General features: G+C 36.7%; 1 protein-coding gene across 24 annotated transcripts in view; it reads left to right on the top strand.

The window, feature by feature from the left end:
• Nucleotides 1-17,655, top strand: part of PHLDB1 (pleckstrin homology like domain family B member 1) — a 258,964-nt gene that overhangs the window by 105,321 nt on the left and 135,988 nt on the right. For all 24 annotated transcript variants that reach the window (XM_053691324.1, XM_053691314.1, XM_053691310.1 and 21 more), the window contains 2 exons: nucleotides 4,932-5,054; nucleotides 6,972-8,038. In XM_053691324.1, the coding sequence (XP_053547299.1) occupies nucleotides 4,932-5,054; nucleotides 6,972-8,038 (1,190 nt within the window). The remainder of the gene's footprint in view (nucleotides 1-4,931; nucleotides 5,055-6,971; nucleotides 8,039-17,655) is intronic.

Raw genomic sequence — 17,655 nt, 5'->3', positions numbered from 1 at the left:
CCCAAAAGTCTAAGATGTAAATCATGTTCACTGCTTATTAAAGGAATAGTAAGCACCGAAAATGTTATTGTTTAAAAAGCTAGATAATCCCGTTATTTACCATTCCCCAGTTGTGCATAACCAACGCTGTTATAGAAATATACTTTTTACCTCTGTAATTACCTTGTATCTAAGCTTCTGCTGACTGCCTCCTTATCTCAGATCTTTTGACAGACTTGCATTTCAGGCAATTAGTACTGACTCTTAAATAACTTCACGTGCGTGAGCACAGTGTTATCTATATGAAACACATGAACTAACGCTCTCAAGCTGTGAAAAACTGTCAAATGCAAGGGCTTAGAAATTAGCATAGGAGCCTACCTAGGTTTAGCTTTCAACAAAGAATACCAAGAGAACAAACAAATTTGATGATAAAAGTACATTAGAAAGTTGTTTAAAAACATAATTTATGTAAGAACTTACCTGATAAATTCATTTCTTTCATATTAGCAAGAGTCCATGAGCGAGTGACGTATGGGATATACATTCCTACCAGGAGGGGCAAAGTTTCCCAAACCTCAAAATGCCTATAAATACACCCCTCACCACACCCACAAATCAGTTTAACGAATAGCCAAGAAGCGGGGTGATAAGAAAAAAGTGCGAAAGCATATAAAATAAGGAATTGGAATAATTGTGCTTTATACAAAAAAATCATAACCACCACAAAAAAGGGTGGGCCTCATGGACTCTTGCTAATATGAAAGAAATGAATTTATCAGGTAAGTTCTTACATAAATTATGTTTTCTTTCATGTAATTAGCAAGAGTCCATGAGCTAGTGACGTATGGGATAATGACTACCCAAGATGTGGATCTTTCCACGCAAGAGTCACTAGAGAGGGAGGGATAAAATAAAGACAGCCAATTCCTGCTGAAAATAATCCACACCCAAAATAAAGTTTAATGAAAACATAAGCAGAAGATTCAAACTGAAACCGCTGCCTGAAGTACTTTTCTACCAAAAACTGCTTCAGAAGAAGAAAACACATCAAAATGGTAGAATTTAGTAAAAGTATGCAAAGAGGACCAAGTTGCTGCTTTGCAAATCTGATCAACCGAAGCTTCATTCCTAAACGCCCAGGAAGTAGAAACTGACCTAGTAGAATGAGCTGTAATCCTTTGAGGCGGAGTTTTACCCGACTCAACATAGGCATGATGAATTAAAGATTTCAACCAAGATGCCAAAGAAATGGCAGAAGCTTTCTGGCCTTTTCTAGAACCGGAAAAGATAACAAATAGACTAGAAGTCTTTCGGAAAGATTTAGTAGCTTCAACATAATATTTCAAAGCTCTAACAACATCCAAAGAATGCAACGATTTCTCCTTAGAATTCTTAGGATTAGGACATAATGAAGGAACCACAATTTCTCTACTAATGTTGTTGGAATTCACAACCTTAGGTAAAAATTGAAAAGAAGTTCGCAACACCGCCTTATCCTGATGAAAAATCAGAAAAGGAGACTCACAAGAAAGAGCAGATAATTCAGAGACTCTTCTGGCAGAAGAGATCGCCAAAAGGAACAAAACTTTCCAAGAAAGTAATTTAATGTCCAATGAATGCATGGGTTCAAAAGGAGGAGCTTGAAGAGCCCCCAGAACCAAATTCAAACTCCAAGGAGGAGAAATTGACTTAATGACAGGTTTTATACGAACCAAAGCTTGTACAAAACAATGAATATCAGGAAGATTAGCAATCTTTCTGTGAAAAAGAACAGAAAGAGCAGAGATTTGTCCTTTCAAGGAACTTGCGGACAAACCCTTATCTAAACCATCCTGAAGAAAATGTAAAATTCTCGGTATTCTAAAAGAATGCCAAGAAAAATGATGAGAAAGACACCAAGAAATATAAGTCTTCCAGACTCTATAATATATCTCTCTAGATACAGATTTACGAGCCTGTAACATAGTATTAATCACAGAGTCAGAGAAACCTCTTTGACCAAGAATCAAGCGTTCAATCTCCATACCTTTAAATTTAAGGATTTGAGATCCTGATGGAAAAAAGGACCTTGCGACAGAAGGTCTGGTCTTAACGGAAGAGTCCACGGTTGACAAGAGGCCATCCGGACAAGATCCGCATACCAAAACCTGTGAGGCCATGCCGGAGCTACCAGCAGAACAAACGAGCATTCCTTCAGAATCTTGGAGATTACTCTTGGAAGAAGAACTAGAGGCGGAAAGATATAGGCAGGATGATACTTCCAAGGAAGTGATAATGCATCCACTGCCTCCGCCTGAGGATCCCGGGATCTGGACAGATACCTGGGAAGTTTCTTGTTTAGATGAGACGCCATCAGATCTATTTCTGGAAGTTCCCACATTTGAACAATCTGAAGAAATACCTCTGGGTGAAGAGACCATTCGCCCGGATGCAACGTTTGGCGACTGAGATAATCCGCTTCCCAATTGTCTTTACCTGGGATATGAACCGCAGAGATTAGACAGGAGCTGGATTCCGCCCAAACCAGAATTCGAGATACTTCTTTCATAGCCAGAGGACTGTGAGTCCCTCCTTGATGATTGATGTATGCCACAGTTGTGACATTGTCTGTCTGAAAACAAATGAACGATTCTCTCTTCAGAAGAGGCCAAGACTGAAGAGCTCTGAAAATTGCACGGAGTTCCAAAATATTGATCGGTAATCTCACCTCCTGAGATTCCCAAACTCCTTGTGCCGTCAGAGATCCCCACCTCCATAGGAGGCAAAGTTTGTAAAACTGATTTGTGGGTGTGGTGAGGGGTGTATTTATAGGCATTTTGAGGTTTGGGAAACTTTGCCCCTCCTGGTAGGAATGTATATCCCATACGTCACTAGCTCATGGACTCTTGCTAATTACATGAAAGAAATTACATGTCCTATCTGAATCATGAATCATGAATCATTTAATTTGGACTTTACTATCCCTTTAAATCTCAGCTACAACAGGTTCGCTTATGCAAACTTGAAGCTGACGGCACTCCGATCCCTTGATAAATCTGGGCCTATGTGTCCCTAATTGGCCTTAGCAGATGCAATAAGATAAAATCCGACAAGTTACAGCATTTCAGGGCCACTTTAAGGAAAATAACACTTTACACTTATTTCTTAAAGGGACACTGAACCCAATTTTTTTTCTTTCATGATTCAGATAGAGCATGCATTTTTAAGCAACTTTCTAATTTACTACTATTATCAATGTTTCTTTATTCTCTTGCTATCTTTATTTGAAAAAGAAGGTATCTAAGTTTTTTTTTGGTTCAGATCTCGGGACAGCACTTTTTTTATTGGTGGATGAATTTATCCACCAATCAGCAAGGACAACCAAGGTTGTTCACCAAAAATGGGCCGGCATCTAAACGTATATTCTTGCATTTCAAATAAAGATACCAAGAGAATGAAGAAAATTTGATAATAGGAGTAAATTAGAAAGTTGCTTAAAATTTCATGCTCTATCTGAATCACGAAAGAAAAAATGTGGGTTCAGTGTCCCTTTAAATATTCAAACAATGATACAATTGTAATTTTTAGGTAAATCTCTGCTTTGAATACATCATTTTGTCTTGTGTTTGCTTAGTTTTTAATGCCCCTTTACTCTGTTCCACCACTTGTGTATAATGAGTGTTTTCTGTTAAATACAGAAGTCTTAAAGGGATAGTAAACCACAATATTTTCTTTTATGATTCTGATAGAACATACAATTTTAAACAAATTTGAAAATTACTTCTATTATCAAATTTGCTTCATTCTCTTGTTATCCATTACTGAAGGAACAGCATTATTACTACTGGCAGTTAGCTGAACACATCTATTTATCCAATCACAAGAGACAAATGTGTGCAGGCACCAATTAGCAGCTAGCTCCCACTAGTGTAGGATATGTGTGTATTATTTTTTTAACAAGCACAGAGAATGAAGCACATTTGAAAATAGAAATGAATGTAAAAGTGTCTTAAAATTACATGCTCTATGTGAATCATGCAAGTTTAATTTTGAGTTTCCTATCCCTTTAATGAGAGCTGATATTTGTAAGATCTTTTCTACTTAAAGGGACAGTCTACACCGGAATTGTTATTGTTTAAAAAGATAGATAATCCCTTTATTACCCATTCCCCAGTTTTGCATAACCAAAACTGTTATATTAATCTATGTTTTACCTCTGTGATTACCTTGTATCTAAGCCTCTGCAGACTGCCCCTTTATCTCAGTGCTTTTGACAGACAGGTAGTTTAGCCAATCAGCGCAGACTCCTAAATAACTTCACAGGAGTGAGCACGATGTTTATCTATATGACACACATGAACTAGTACTGTCTAACTGTGAAAAACTTTCAAAATGCTCTGAGCTAAGAGGTGGTTTTAAACAGTTTTGAAATCAGTTTGAGCCTACCTAGGTCTAGCATTTCAAAAATACCACCAAGGGAACAAAATAAATTTAATGATAAAAGTCAATTGGAAAGTTGTTTACAATTGCATGCCCTATCTGAATGATGAAACTTTAATTTTGACTAGACTGTCCCTTTAAAGCAACAGTCTAGTCAGTATTAAACTTTCATGCTGTTTCATGATTCAGATAGAGCATGCAATTTTAAGCAACTTTCTAATTTACTCCTATTATCAATTTTTCTTCGTTCTCTTGGTATTTTTATTTGAATGTAATGGCTACATTTAGACACCAATCAGAAAGTGCTACCCAGGTTCTGAACCAAAAATGGGCCGGTTCCTATGCTTATATTCTTGCTTTTTGAAATAAAGATACCAAGAGATTGAATAAAAATTGATAATAGGAGTAAATTAGAAAGTTGCTTAAAATTACATTCTCTATCTGAATCATGAAAGTTTAATTTTTTCTAGACTATTCCTTTAAGTGTTTGGTTCTATTCTTAATTTGTCTGTATATTTTCTTTTACTCAGGGTGTATGATCTGCCTTGGACAGTCTACCTTCCTAAGATTTAACCACCCGGCCGAGGCGAACTGGATGAAAACCATGATCCCTGCAACTGGGAGGAGCCCTGGCCTAGGCTCATACCCATCAGGTATTAATCCCAATTAGACAGTAACACCTTGTAATTACAAGACATTTCTGCTGTGTATCTATAAAATAACATATCAGACAGTCACACTGAAATTCTTTTTACTGCAGTTCTCATGTATCAATAGCCAAACTCAACCCAACATTTGCCTTATTTGGAGAAGCCAATCTGGGCTTTAGGCTAGCCCTGGCTATAATATATATATATATATAATATATGTTAGTATAGAGTGCATTGCGTTGCAGTTGTTATCTGATAAAGCCAATTAGGGATGGATATATAGAAGGGTTAGCCTTGATAGTCAGCAGGGTTAATTTTAGGTTCTGAGAATTAGACTATCAGAGCTTAATTACATGAAAACTGGGCAAAATAAATAATACAAATATATTGCAATGTTGTCATTATACATGACTATACATTTTATATTTGAGGTGACAGACAATGCTTACTTAATAAAAGAGAGGTATTCTGGATTTATCAATTAAAAACTGGAAAACCTAAAGGTATTAATGAAATTTCTGACATAAAGTTATATACTGTGTTATTGGTGTTTAATTGTTTAAATTTAAATTTTATACTGTGGTTTATACCACTATACTTTTCATAGATTTAATTAACACAATTAAGAGATTTTTATATGTATATATAAAAAATAAATCACTATTTAAACAAATATTATACTGTTACAGATAAATAAGAGTCGGAAAAAATGACATTGTACAGTACATAAAATAATAACATAATATTGTATAGCACGATATTACCATAAAGTTACATGGATTCTTGATACTTTATTTATTTGCTACAAAAAAAAACATAAAACAAAAAGAAGTTCTTAATTAGATTATGTGAGTTCTTTTAAATTCTGTGATTCTTTTAAGAGAGAGAGAGCGAAAATTAATAGTTTCATATCTGTATATGTTTGTGTTAATAGGTTCTGGTACCATGTAATAGAACCTCATACAGGCTACTCATTAAGACTACCTATGTGTAAAATAGAGATTAACATTATATCACTTTAAGAGGTATGAATTGCACTTTAAGAGTTAATTGTTTAGCCTATTTAAAGGACACGGGGGAACAGCTGATTGTCCCTTATGAAGTGCCATACAGGTACGAAACACATCGGATGTTAGCTATTGTGAGGTGATGGGGATGCAATACTTTTTATTTGCAACTTGGAATAAATGCTGCACTTTTAAAATTATACTTCAAAGCTCAAATTGTCTCAGTAATTTCCTATGGCATGATCGAAAAGTTTTATATACACATCTCAAGGTGTTAACTGTCCCTTTAAAGACTAAATACATATTATAAACATAGTACTGAGGTTATTCCCCACCTCGCTCACCATGTTTAAATCTTGCTTTCACTGCATTCCAGTGCTTACGTGTTTGCACATGTGCAGTAACTCTCAGATACCTGCAGTGAAACCTAGGTATAAAAATGGCGGCATCCACAATCAGACAGGGGTGCATGAAATGTATTTTTTGTTTAACATCCCGTTAATACGTGAGGGAAAAGGGTGTAAGACAGGTGTGTAGGAAAGGACCAAGGGTTTGGAGACAAGCAAATTTAGTTTGTATAATCGGCATGATGTTTTCATTATCTGTTTCCTATTTATTAAAGGGACATTAACCACTTTGAGATGGTTAAATAAACTGATAAATTGTATATAAAAAAACCAAACTGCAATATGCTTTCATTATTTATTTTGCTCCCTTTTTCAATTCAATAAAAAATGTTGTGGATGCAGCTCTACTGTATAATTTACTAAAATTTTATAATTTAAGAAAAATGAAAAGTATAACCAGCTAAGGAATTTTAGAAACAGATCATCTTCATCACTACTGAAATATTATAAGAAGTCCATAGAGAGAGATTCTTTGTGCGTAACATTTTCTCTCTCTTTCCTTGCAGATTCAACCCCTTCCTTGCTGAATGGATCTCGTGATGGTGGATACCAACGCAGTGTTTCCTCCCACACATCTTTGGTGAGCTCCATCGAGAAGAACCTTCAGGATATTATGGATTCTTTGGTACTAGAGGGGCCACCGCCACTGGGGAGAAAGCTCTCCCAATCATCCGTCAACAGCTTCAACTCATTGACAAATGGAGGGAGCAGGAAATGCTTGCTCTCCCCCCCAACCAGTCCTCTGTCCTCTAGCTCTGGTTACGACAATGCTTTTACATCTCCTCTGTCATCTCCAGGAAGTGGTATTTTAAATAGCCCATCTCCAGGGCAGGATAATGTTACATCATCTGCAATTCCTGTGGTGCCACTTCGCACCTCCAGCTTTAGCCACTCCTTGCCACGGCCAGTACCAACCTATGGAGGAAGTAACCTGGACTTGCGTTCTAGCCGTGGCACAGGTTCATCTCTTCTCAGTCCTCCAAGTCCAGGAAGTGGGAGTAGGGTTGGAGGTCTCAGTGTGCCAAGCAGCCCACTTTTAGGGAGCAAATTTCACCACCCAGTCTCAGATCGCCCTGCCAGCCCTTACAGACAGGGAGTAAACACACCACGAAGTTTACCCCCAGAGAGTCCTCGGCTTGGCCGCAGAAACCTGGAGAGCATGAGGGACCTTCCACCACTCAGCCCCGCTCTGTCACGCAGAGTGACACCCAGTTCTAGCAAACCTACCCCGGAAAGTCCTGCTCGGGTGCCGGATAGTCCTTGCTCCTTAGGTCGCCGCAGGGTGGGTAGTGCAAGTTCTCCTGGATCTGAAGACAATACTTTGTCTAGGCAGGTACGTGAGCGCAGTCCATCTCCATCTGCCTTTCAGGAGCCTCCACGACGGCTAACTCCAGCATACAGCTTGGGATCCCTTGGGACTCCCTCACAGAGCCCACGGTTGCAGCGTAAAGGACCTGCCCCCCGGGAACGCAAGAATAGCATCAGTGAGATAAGTGACAACCAAGAGGAGCTGCTGGACTACCACAGGAGACAGAGGGAGGAGAGGCTGAGAGAACAGGAGATGGAGCGGCTGGTGAGTGAGGGACATCTACAAACTAAGGCAGGGGTTGACACATTTATTTTAAAATAGAAACAACCTAGAATACTGAGAATTCAGCCATACCATATTTTAGGCAACAGAGACAGCTTTATATTGGGATGTATGCAGAAGAATCCAATACTATAATAGCCTTGAATTAAGGAATGGCTTGACAATTCAGGAGTCAGGAAGCCACTGCTCAATTTTTTTTACTTCTGGACCTTAACATATTATTAATATTGTTATGTTATTCTACATATATAATTTTGAGATATATGATATATATATATATATATATATATATATATATATATATATATATATATATATATATATATATATATATATATATATATACAGTATATATGTTATACGTAAAGTCAGATATTGGGTAATCCTAGGATTACCCTGGTAAAATGGAGATTACCCAAGCGGCTTTGGGTAAAGCCCATTATAAAATCATAAATCCCCTTAGAGTGCATACTCTTCATCAAGTCACTGCGTCAAACATATATGCACTGTAATTCCCCCATCTACACTATCTTTTTTGCGCCCGCCTGGGGGGTTCAAAGGGGGCAAAGCCCGTCTTGTAAACCTTATTCCCCAATGTTCACTTAGGGTGGATGCCCCCCTTCAACCCCCCAGACAGAGGCAAAAAAATAGTCTAAATGGGGAAATTACAGTGTATTGGGCTTTACCCACAGCCACTTGGGTAATGTCTGTTTTACCCGGGTAATCCTAGGATTACCCGGATATCTTACTTTACCCATAACATATATATATATATATATATATATATATATATATATATATATATATATATATATATATATATATATATATATATATATATATATACTGTATATATACAATGTATTTATCATTCTCTTATTGTTAAAAGTATATATTTAGCTCCTCAATATTCTGGATGGCTTATAGGATTTGCATAGATGTTTCAACCCCAGGCAGAATTTGTATATACTTTTTTTTTGCATTTTATTGGGAACAAATATTGGAACACTGTAAATAGTAAGGCTCAGTAATTTTATTAATATATTATAATCTATAGTCACTAGTTGGAGATACTTTTACCACTAATATAGAAAACTCTCCATTGCTCTCAGTGCTAAGTGTTCACTAAAATGTTTAACACCTCTCTAAATTGGAAACAAAAGTTAAAAAGACACGGGTACAGGAGACCGAGAGTCCGATTTGGCATTTTATATTTAATTAAGCCAGGGGGAAAAGGAAGTTTTGAGTTTTATGTGTGTTACTGGCAGCTGTAATAAATTACTATTCTGTGTTATTGGTAGTCAGTGGAGTTAATTCATTTGCTATATTAAAACAAATGGTTAATCACTGTTCTGAGTATGTATTATATATATGTATACACACAGATATTTTGAAAGGACCCAAGTAAATTTATGACATTAAATGGACAGTAAAATCAACATTAAACGTTCATGATTCAGATAGAGCATGTTATTTTAAACAACTTTCCATTTTACTTCTGTTATCGAATGTGCTTTGTTCCTTTGATATTGTTTGTTGAAGAGCAAAGCTAGGTAGGCTGATAGGAGCTTAAGAGTGTGCATGTGTCTTTAGCATTCTATGTCAGATGTGTTTTCATCTATGTATTACAGTGCTGTAAACCAGATAGCTATAGATATGTGCACGCTCCTGATCTTACCTAGGATGGCTTTGTAACAAAGGATTCCAAAAGAACTAGGCAAAATTGATAAAAATAAGTCAATTGGAAAGTTGTTTACATTTTCAAGCTCTAATTTGGACTTTCCTGTCCTTTTAACATTTTAAGTGGCTTGTCCTTGCTATTGGATTAAGTATACCAGTTGCAATAAAAGATTTAAAGGGACACTCAAGTCAAAATAAAATTTTATGATTCAGATAGAGCAGCAGTTTTAAGCCTTTTTCCCATTTACTTCCATTATCAAATTTTACTCAGTATTTTATATATTCACTTTCTGTGTGCACAAGCACACAGGGTATATGTATACTGGTCTGTGATTGGCTGATGTCTGTCACATGATACAGGGGCCGGAAAATGGGAGAAAAAATAAATTTGTAATATATTGCTTATTTGAAATTCAGAGTAGGTGAAATTGCATTGTCTATTTATTATGCACTTGTTAATTATGCAATTCTACTGCATTGAGTGGTCCTTTAAGGTTTTGGATAAAACAAATGTCAGTGACTTGTCTTAAAGATATTATATTTGGGGAAAACCTAGTAATCCCTTGTTAATATATATATAAAAAAAAAAAAAAAATATATATATATATATATATATACATACACACATAATTTATATATAGTTATTAATTTTATTTATATATATATATATATATATATATACACACATAATTATATATATATATATATATATATATATATATATATATATATATATATATATATATATATATATATATATATATATATATATATATATATAATTAGTGATGAAAGAGTTAAGGTCTCAGCCCCACCCTGTAAGGCTTGTCAGTCCACTGGCTTGGGAGTGGTATATGGATAGATCTGTAGTATTTTACAGCACACAGCTGCTCTTATGAATTGCAGTCTGTATGTGGAATGGATCAGCGACATTATCAGGCTCCTCTTCCCAGAACCCCAAGGTGAAAGACGTGATTTTATTTGTTAGTTTTGACTTGCGGGGAATTGTAGAGCAAAAGGGCATCTGTGATCAGCAAATAAGCACAAAGCAACAGGTTCACTTTTGTACAAATGGGGGAGCATATTGTTATGGGCTGTCAGTTGGAGACTGTGTTTTCGGTAGAGCATGAAATGGACTTCAAAGATCCTGTACATAAAACGCACTATAGGTATATTCTGCTGTTAGGTGTGAGTAACCCTTTCATTGACAATGTGAGCTTTATTCAGTAAAATGTACCGTAGGTCTATTCTGCATACGTATAATATGGACAGACCTGCAAACATAGAAAAATATATTTGTGTGCACTCATTTGCACATCCAATGGCATAAACAGAAAACACAATCAAATAAATGTATTGCAGAATACAAACGGTATGCTACTTGATTTAATTTACATATATAGCTAAGAACTTTTTTAATGTCTTTGGTAAATCTCATAGTTTTTTCAAGAATTTTATCTGACGATTACAGCCTTTGAAATAACATTAAAAGGGGTCAGGAAACCCAATTTTTTTTTTGTTCATGATTCAGACAGAGCATACAATTTAAAAAATCCTTTTCAATTTACTCCTGTGAATATGCTTTAATCTCTTGGTATCCTTTGTTGAAGGAGCAGCAATGCACTACTGGGAGCTAGCTGAACACAAGGTGAGCCAATGACGCAAATTATTTAGCAGAAGTAAATTGAAAAGTTGTTTAAAATTGCTTGCTCTCTCTGAATCATGAGAGCTCTTTTTTATTATTTTTTTTAACTTTACTTGAAGAGGATCGAGGCCAGGTGAATACTCAGGAAGAAAGTTACAGAATATGCACAATTTAAACATAGGCTGAACATATTGCCGCTTTAAAAAGGGACACATGAAATATACATATGTCAGGGTTCTTATACAAAGCATTTCTTTCAACAGCCCTGACTTATGTATTTTTCATATGTGTCCCTTTTTTAGTCACTATGGTCACCCTATTTAAACAACCTTTTTTATAGTATGAGAATGCTTTCCCATAGCGTGATTAAGAGAAATGCCTCCAAATAGTGTGTCATTGTATTGCATGGTTCGATTTAAGAGATTAGTGACTTGTTATAAATTCCCTAACATAGATTATATATTAATATTCCCTAATGAATAACTAGAAAAATAAAATATGCATAACATTATAGTAGACTTCGTTTTTTTTTAAATTTATATTGCAAAAACAATAAAATAAGCATTATTACATTAAATAAATCAATATGTCAACATTTTAAGTGAGTACGTGGTTAAGTTTTTGTCTTGGACAACACTTACTTGCCTTGTAAATTACCAGTACAATTCATTTAAAAGTAAGGCAGAGCATATATATTAGCCCTGCATAAATCTATCCGATTGTGCTTTTCTCTTTTTTTTTTTTTTTTTTAGACATCCAGTTAATTGTTTTTCTGCTGATATTTTGTGCAAACTAATATTTTGTAGACCATGAAAATGTTTAAAGTATTTATCTGTGTGATGTATAATGCAAGGCATGCAGTATAAAGTACCACCTGCCCTTTCCCACCCCTATTTTAATCCCTTGGCTGTGATGTGCCACAATACTCTCTGGCAGCCAATGGATTAAAATGATCAGCCATAAAGAAAAGGGGGGGATAAAATCACAATGCTTATTAAAGTATTTAAGTTATGAAATAATTTGTTTGTGACACTATGCATGACCTGGGTTGCCCCCCAGATTCCCTGTAACTGGCAGGATTGTACATCCTGTCTATGATTACACTGCACCAGTCTGCCACCTTTAGGAAGTCATATTTCTGGGTGCCTCATTCTTAGTTATTGTCTATTCCTGGCAGTACATTTTATGATGTCTACAGATACATGATTGATTATATTTCTGTTTTTAATGCTTGGTTTGCAGGTATTTGTGGTTAATGTCTGATGGTTTCCTGAGATGTTTCAGTTTAGCCCTCATCCTTTCCCTAGCAGAGTATGTCCCTCCTGTATGGCACATATATCACTTCTCCTTGCTCCACAACTATTCTGGTTTTTGTGCATTCTGTTCCCAACATAGCAGTTCCTTTCTGTGCTCATTATCTAACTTTAAATTTAGCTACACAATGTTCATACTCCCAATGTTACCTTAAAAGGACATTAAACACTTTGAGATGGTAATATAAAATGATAAATCATATTGATAGGAAAAACTCTGCAATATACTTTCATTATTTATTTTGTCCCCTTTTCCAGTAATTCCATTCTAAAATTGTGAGCTTTTCAGTTCCTAAGTGCAGAACACTGTTATATGCCACACAGCCATTGGCTGGACACTCTAGTGACCCACTTATAACTGTCCCTAATTGGCCACAGCAGAAAAGGTAACCTAAGTTACAACATGGCAGCTACTATTGTTTTATAGACACTAAAGCTTTACACTTTGTCAATATTTAAATAGTTTATATTATTTAAAAAAATACATCTACATGTTATCCTTAGACAAATCTTTGAATGCATCATTCTATCTAGTATTTATTTAGTGTTTAATGTCCCTTTAAGCAATGCTTGAGGTCCACCAATATCGTATTGTGCTTTGGTTCCACGTGTGAAATATGTTGAAAATATGTATATATATGCTTAGAGGCATCTGTTTTAATATTAGGGGTTTCATGAGTATATGTTTTATAAAATATACAGGGAGACAGAGGTTTAGCACCTTCACTCATTACTTTAAAACTGATTTATAATGGGCTACATTGACCATATGACACGTAGGGACAGCTTTTAAATAAAGGTACTAAATGTGTGCTTAAATATATTCAAACATGCAACTAAGTTTCAAAAACCCTGCAGGATTTTGTTATAAACCTTTGGATCATTGGCTTACATTGGTCATGTGATAAAAGGAATTATCTGAAAGAGAAATTTCTGCTCTTAAAATAGATGTTTAAAGGGACATGAAACACAAAATGTTTCTTTCATGATTCAGACAGAGCATGCAATTATAAACAACTTTATAATTTACTTCTATTATCATTTTTTCTTTGTTCTTTTTGTATCTTTTGTTGAAAAGCAGGGACGTATGATTCAGATAGGGTGTACAATTAAATAAGGTTTCTTCTTAATTCAGTTATCAAATTTACTCATGGTATTTCTTTTCATGAGAGCATACTCAGGTAGCCTCAGGGAAGTGCAAGTATCTTCAGCAATATATGCAACATTTCTGCTGTCTTGCTATAAATTATCGGCCAAGTCTAAACATTTTTTAAAACAAATTTAACATCTTGTTTGCTGCAATCTGTTTTTTTTTTCAATAGCCTAACTTCACCCACCAATTGCCTTATATAGAGGAGACAATCAGGGCTTGAGTCTGCAGACATCAAGGTTAGTTAAGGTCATAAAGTTTGTAAAAAGTGCATTGCTTTGCAGTTGTTAAAGGGATAGAAAGGTCAAACTGTAAATGTGCATTTCAATTTGAAATAGAATCATTTTTGCTAATAGAAGTATAAGTTATTACTGTTTTTCTGCAGCATACACACATATCCTGTGAGGTTCCCGTGCACCAGTATTCAAACTCCACACCTCAGAGAGTCAGCAGTGGCTTGTATGACACAAATGAAAGGACCAATAAAGTGATGGTAAATTCACCTCACTAACTTTAGATCTATTGAAAGCTCTGGTAATTATAAGCATATCGAGGTGCTTCTATAAAACACCATTATTGTGAGGCTCCGCAACCTGCTTTAATGCAGCCTCTGTCATAGATTTTCTTTGTGTGGTATTTGACTGGCAGCTCTTCCAGCCAGTAGGAGCCTCACCATGCGCCCTATGTACTTTACTTACAGCACGCTCCCGTGCTTCTAACTATTAGCTGACTTAGCCTTGAAGTGCAACTGCGCACGCGCAGTTCGCTACGCTAGATTACCTGTTTACAGTAAGCAGCCTCACTGTTTCAGTTGCGCAAAAAGCATAGTAAGCCTCGCGTGCGCAGTTGCACTTCAAGGTAAGTCAGCTAATAGAGGCACGGGAGCGTGCTGTAAGAAAATTACATAGGGCGCATGGTGAGGCTCCTATTGGCTGGAAGAGCTGCCAGTCAAATACCGCACAAAGAAAATCTATGACAGAGGCTGTATTAAAGCAGGTCGCGGAGCCTCACAATAATCAATATGCTTATAATTACCAGAGCTTTCAATATATCTAAAGTTAGTGAGGTGAATTTACCATCACTTTAAATTCAATAATGCATAAAATGTTTCATTATTATGTGGGAAACATTATTGCAGTGTACATTTATTTATCTTGCCTTCTTTTTAACCCCTTAATGACCGGACCATTTTTCAATTTTCTTACCCTTAATGACAATGGCTATTTTTACATTTCTGCAGTGTTTGTGTTTAGCTGTAATTTCCCTCTTACTCATTTACTGTACCCACACATATTATATACCGTTTTTCTCGCCATTAAATGGACTTTCTAAGGATACCATTATTTTCATCATATCTTATAATTTCCTATAAAAAAAATATAAAATATGAGGAAAAAATTGAAAAAAACACACTTTTTCTAACTTTGACCCCCAAAATCTGTTACACATCTACAATCACCAAAAAACACCTATGCTAAATAGTTTCTAAATTTTGTCCTGAGTTTAGAAATACCCAATGTTTACATGTTCTTTACTTTTTTTGCAAGTTATAGGGCCATAAATACAAGTAGCACTTTGCTATTTCCAAACAACTTTTTTTCAAAATTAGCGCTAGTTACATTGGAACCCTGATATCTGTCAGGAATACCTGAATATCCCTTGACATGTATATATTTTTTTTTAGAAGACAACCCAAAGTATTGATCTAGGCCCATTTTGGTATATTTCATGCCACCATTTCACCGCCAAATGTCATCAAATAAAAAAAAAAGTTCACTTTTTCACAAATTTTGTCACAAACTTTAGGTTTCCCACTGAAATTATTTACAAACAGCTTCTGCAATTAAGGCACAAATGGTTGTAAATGCTTCTTTGGGATCCCCTTTGTTCAGAAATAGCAGACTTATATGGCTTTGGGGTTGCTTTTTGGTAAGTAGAAGGCCGCTAAATGCTGCTGCGCACCACACGTAAATTATGCCCAGCAGTTAAGGGGTTAAATTAGGTAGCTTGTAGGGAGCTTGCAGGGTTAATTTTAGCTTTAGGGTAGAGATCAGCCTCCCACCTGACACATCCCACCCCCTGATCCCTCCCAAACAGTTCTCTTCCCTCCCCCACCCCACAATTGTCCCCGCCATCTTAAGTACTGGCAGAAAGTCTGCCAGTACTAAATAAAAGGAGTTTTTCTTTTTTTTAATAAAAAAAAATAAAATGTTTTAGCTGTGATGGACTCCTGCCTTAGCCCCAACCTCCATGATCCCCCCCCCCAGCTCTCTAACCCTCTCCCCTACCTAATTGCCGCCATCTTGGGTACTGGCAGCTGTCTGCCAGTACCCAATTTGCCCCCCAAAAAAGTGGTTTTTTTATTATTTTTTATTTCCATTTTAATTTTTTCTGTAGTGTAGCAGCCCCCCACAATACCCCAACCCCCTCCCCCTCCCAGATCCTCATATATTTATTATTGTATTATTACTTTCCCCCCCCTCTTCCCACTCATTGGTGTCAGTGTGGGTAGGTAATCGCGCGCACGCGCACGCGCATGCGCGCCCCCGCACGCTCCCGGCACCCGGCGTGCACATTGCACTAACAGGAGCCGGATGCCGGGTAGCGATGGGCCGCCCACCCGCCTCCCTGTTGCGCTCCCACCCACCAACGAACCGGCCGCATCGCTACCGGTGCAGAGAGGGCCACAGAGTGGCTCTCTCTGCATCGGATGTTTCTAAAGGGTATTGCAGGATGCCTCAATATCGAGGCATCACTGCAATACCCTGAGAGCTGCTGGAAGCGATTGCGATCGCTTCCAGCACTCTCTTAGACAAGTGACGTACCAGGTACGTCCATTGTCACTAACTGCAAGTTTTTGCAGGACGTACCTGGTACGTCACTTGTCATTAAGGGGTTAAAATACATCTAAAAGTTGTACTTTAGCTAATTTATCTGTTAGTTTTGTTTACCCCCATCCTAACTCACATTATCTGTAGTCATTTGTCCTTTTAAGGTAGATTATCAGTTTTGCAGCAACAATCATTATAGGAAACACATTCTCTGTAATAGCATTGGCATACTAAGTAGTCTAAAGCCTCAATTTACTAAGGGTTGGACAGACAGGGGAGGACATCTCCGCCATTGTCTGCCCCACACCAGGGCTAGCGGGCAGCAATATGCTGCCCGCATTTAATATTGCGCAAAAGGGGAAGTGTGCAATGCCGCTGAGCAGGGGCTGTCAATCTCCCCTGTTGCAACTGTCTGGGGGGGATTGAGAAGCGTCACTTTACAGTTGGCGTAGTGGGTTAAGATGACTGCTGCTTCTTAACTCTCGGCTTAAAGGGATACTAAACCTACATTTTTTTCTTTCATGATTCAGATAGAGCATGCAATTTTAAGCAACTAAGCATCTTGCTATCTTTATTTAAAAAGCAGGAATGTAAAGCTTAGGAGCCCGCCAATTTTAGGTTTAGCACCCTGGATAGCGCATGCTTATTGGTGACTACATTCAGCCAACCAATAAGCAAGCATAACCTAGGTCTGAACCAAAAATGGGCCGGCTCCTAAGCTTTACATTTCTGCTATTTAAATAAAGATAGCAAGAGAACAAAGAAAAATTGATAATAGGAGTAAATTAGAAAGTTGCTTAATATTGCATGCTCTATCTGAATCATTTAGTATCTCTTTAACCCTTTTCCAATGGGACTTATTTGTCTAAACAAATAAGTAAAGATTTAAATAATTTTATCGTCCCAGCGCAGTTAGGATGGGATGGAACGTCCTAACAGCAGGAAGGGGTTAAGTGTGGATATTATTGTGTATAAATAAA

This window comes from Bombina bombina, chromosome 8 (genome assembly GCF_027579735.1).
Source record: "Bombina bombina isolate aBomBom1 chromosome 8, aBomBom1.pri, whole genome shotgun sequence".
Lineage (NCBI taxonomy): Eukaryota > Metazoa > Chordata > Amphibia > Anura > Bombinatoridae > Bombina > Bombina bombina.
The sequence above is the reverse complement of the archived record's forward strand: the minus strand, read 5'-3'. Positions and strand labels throughout refer to the sequence as shown.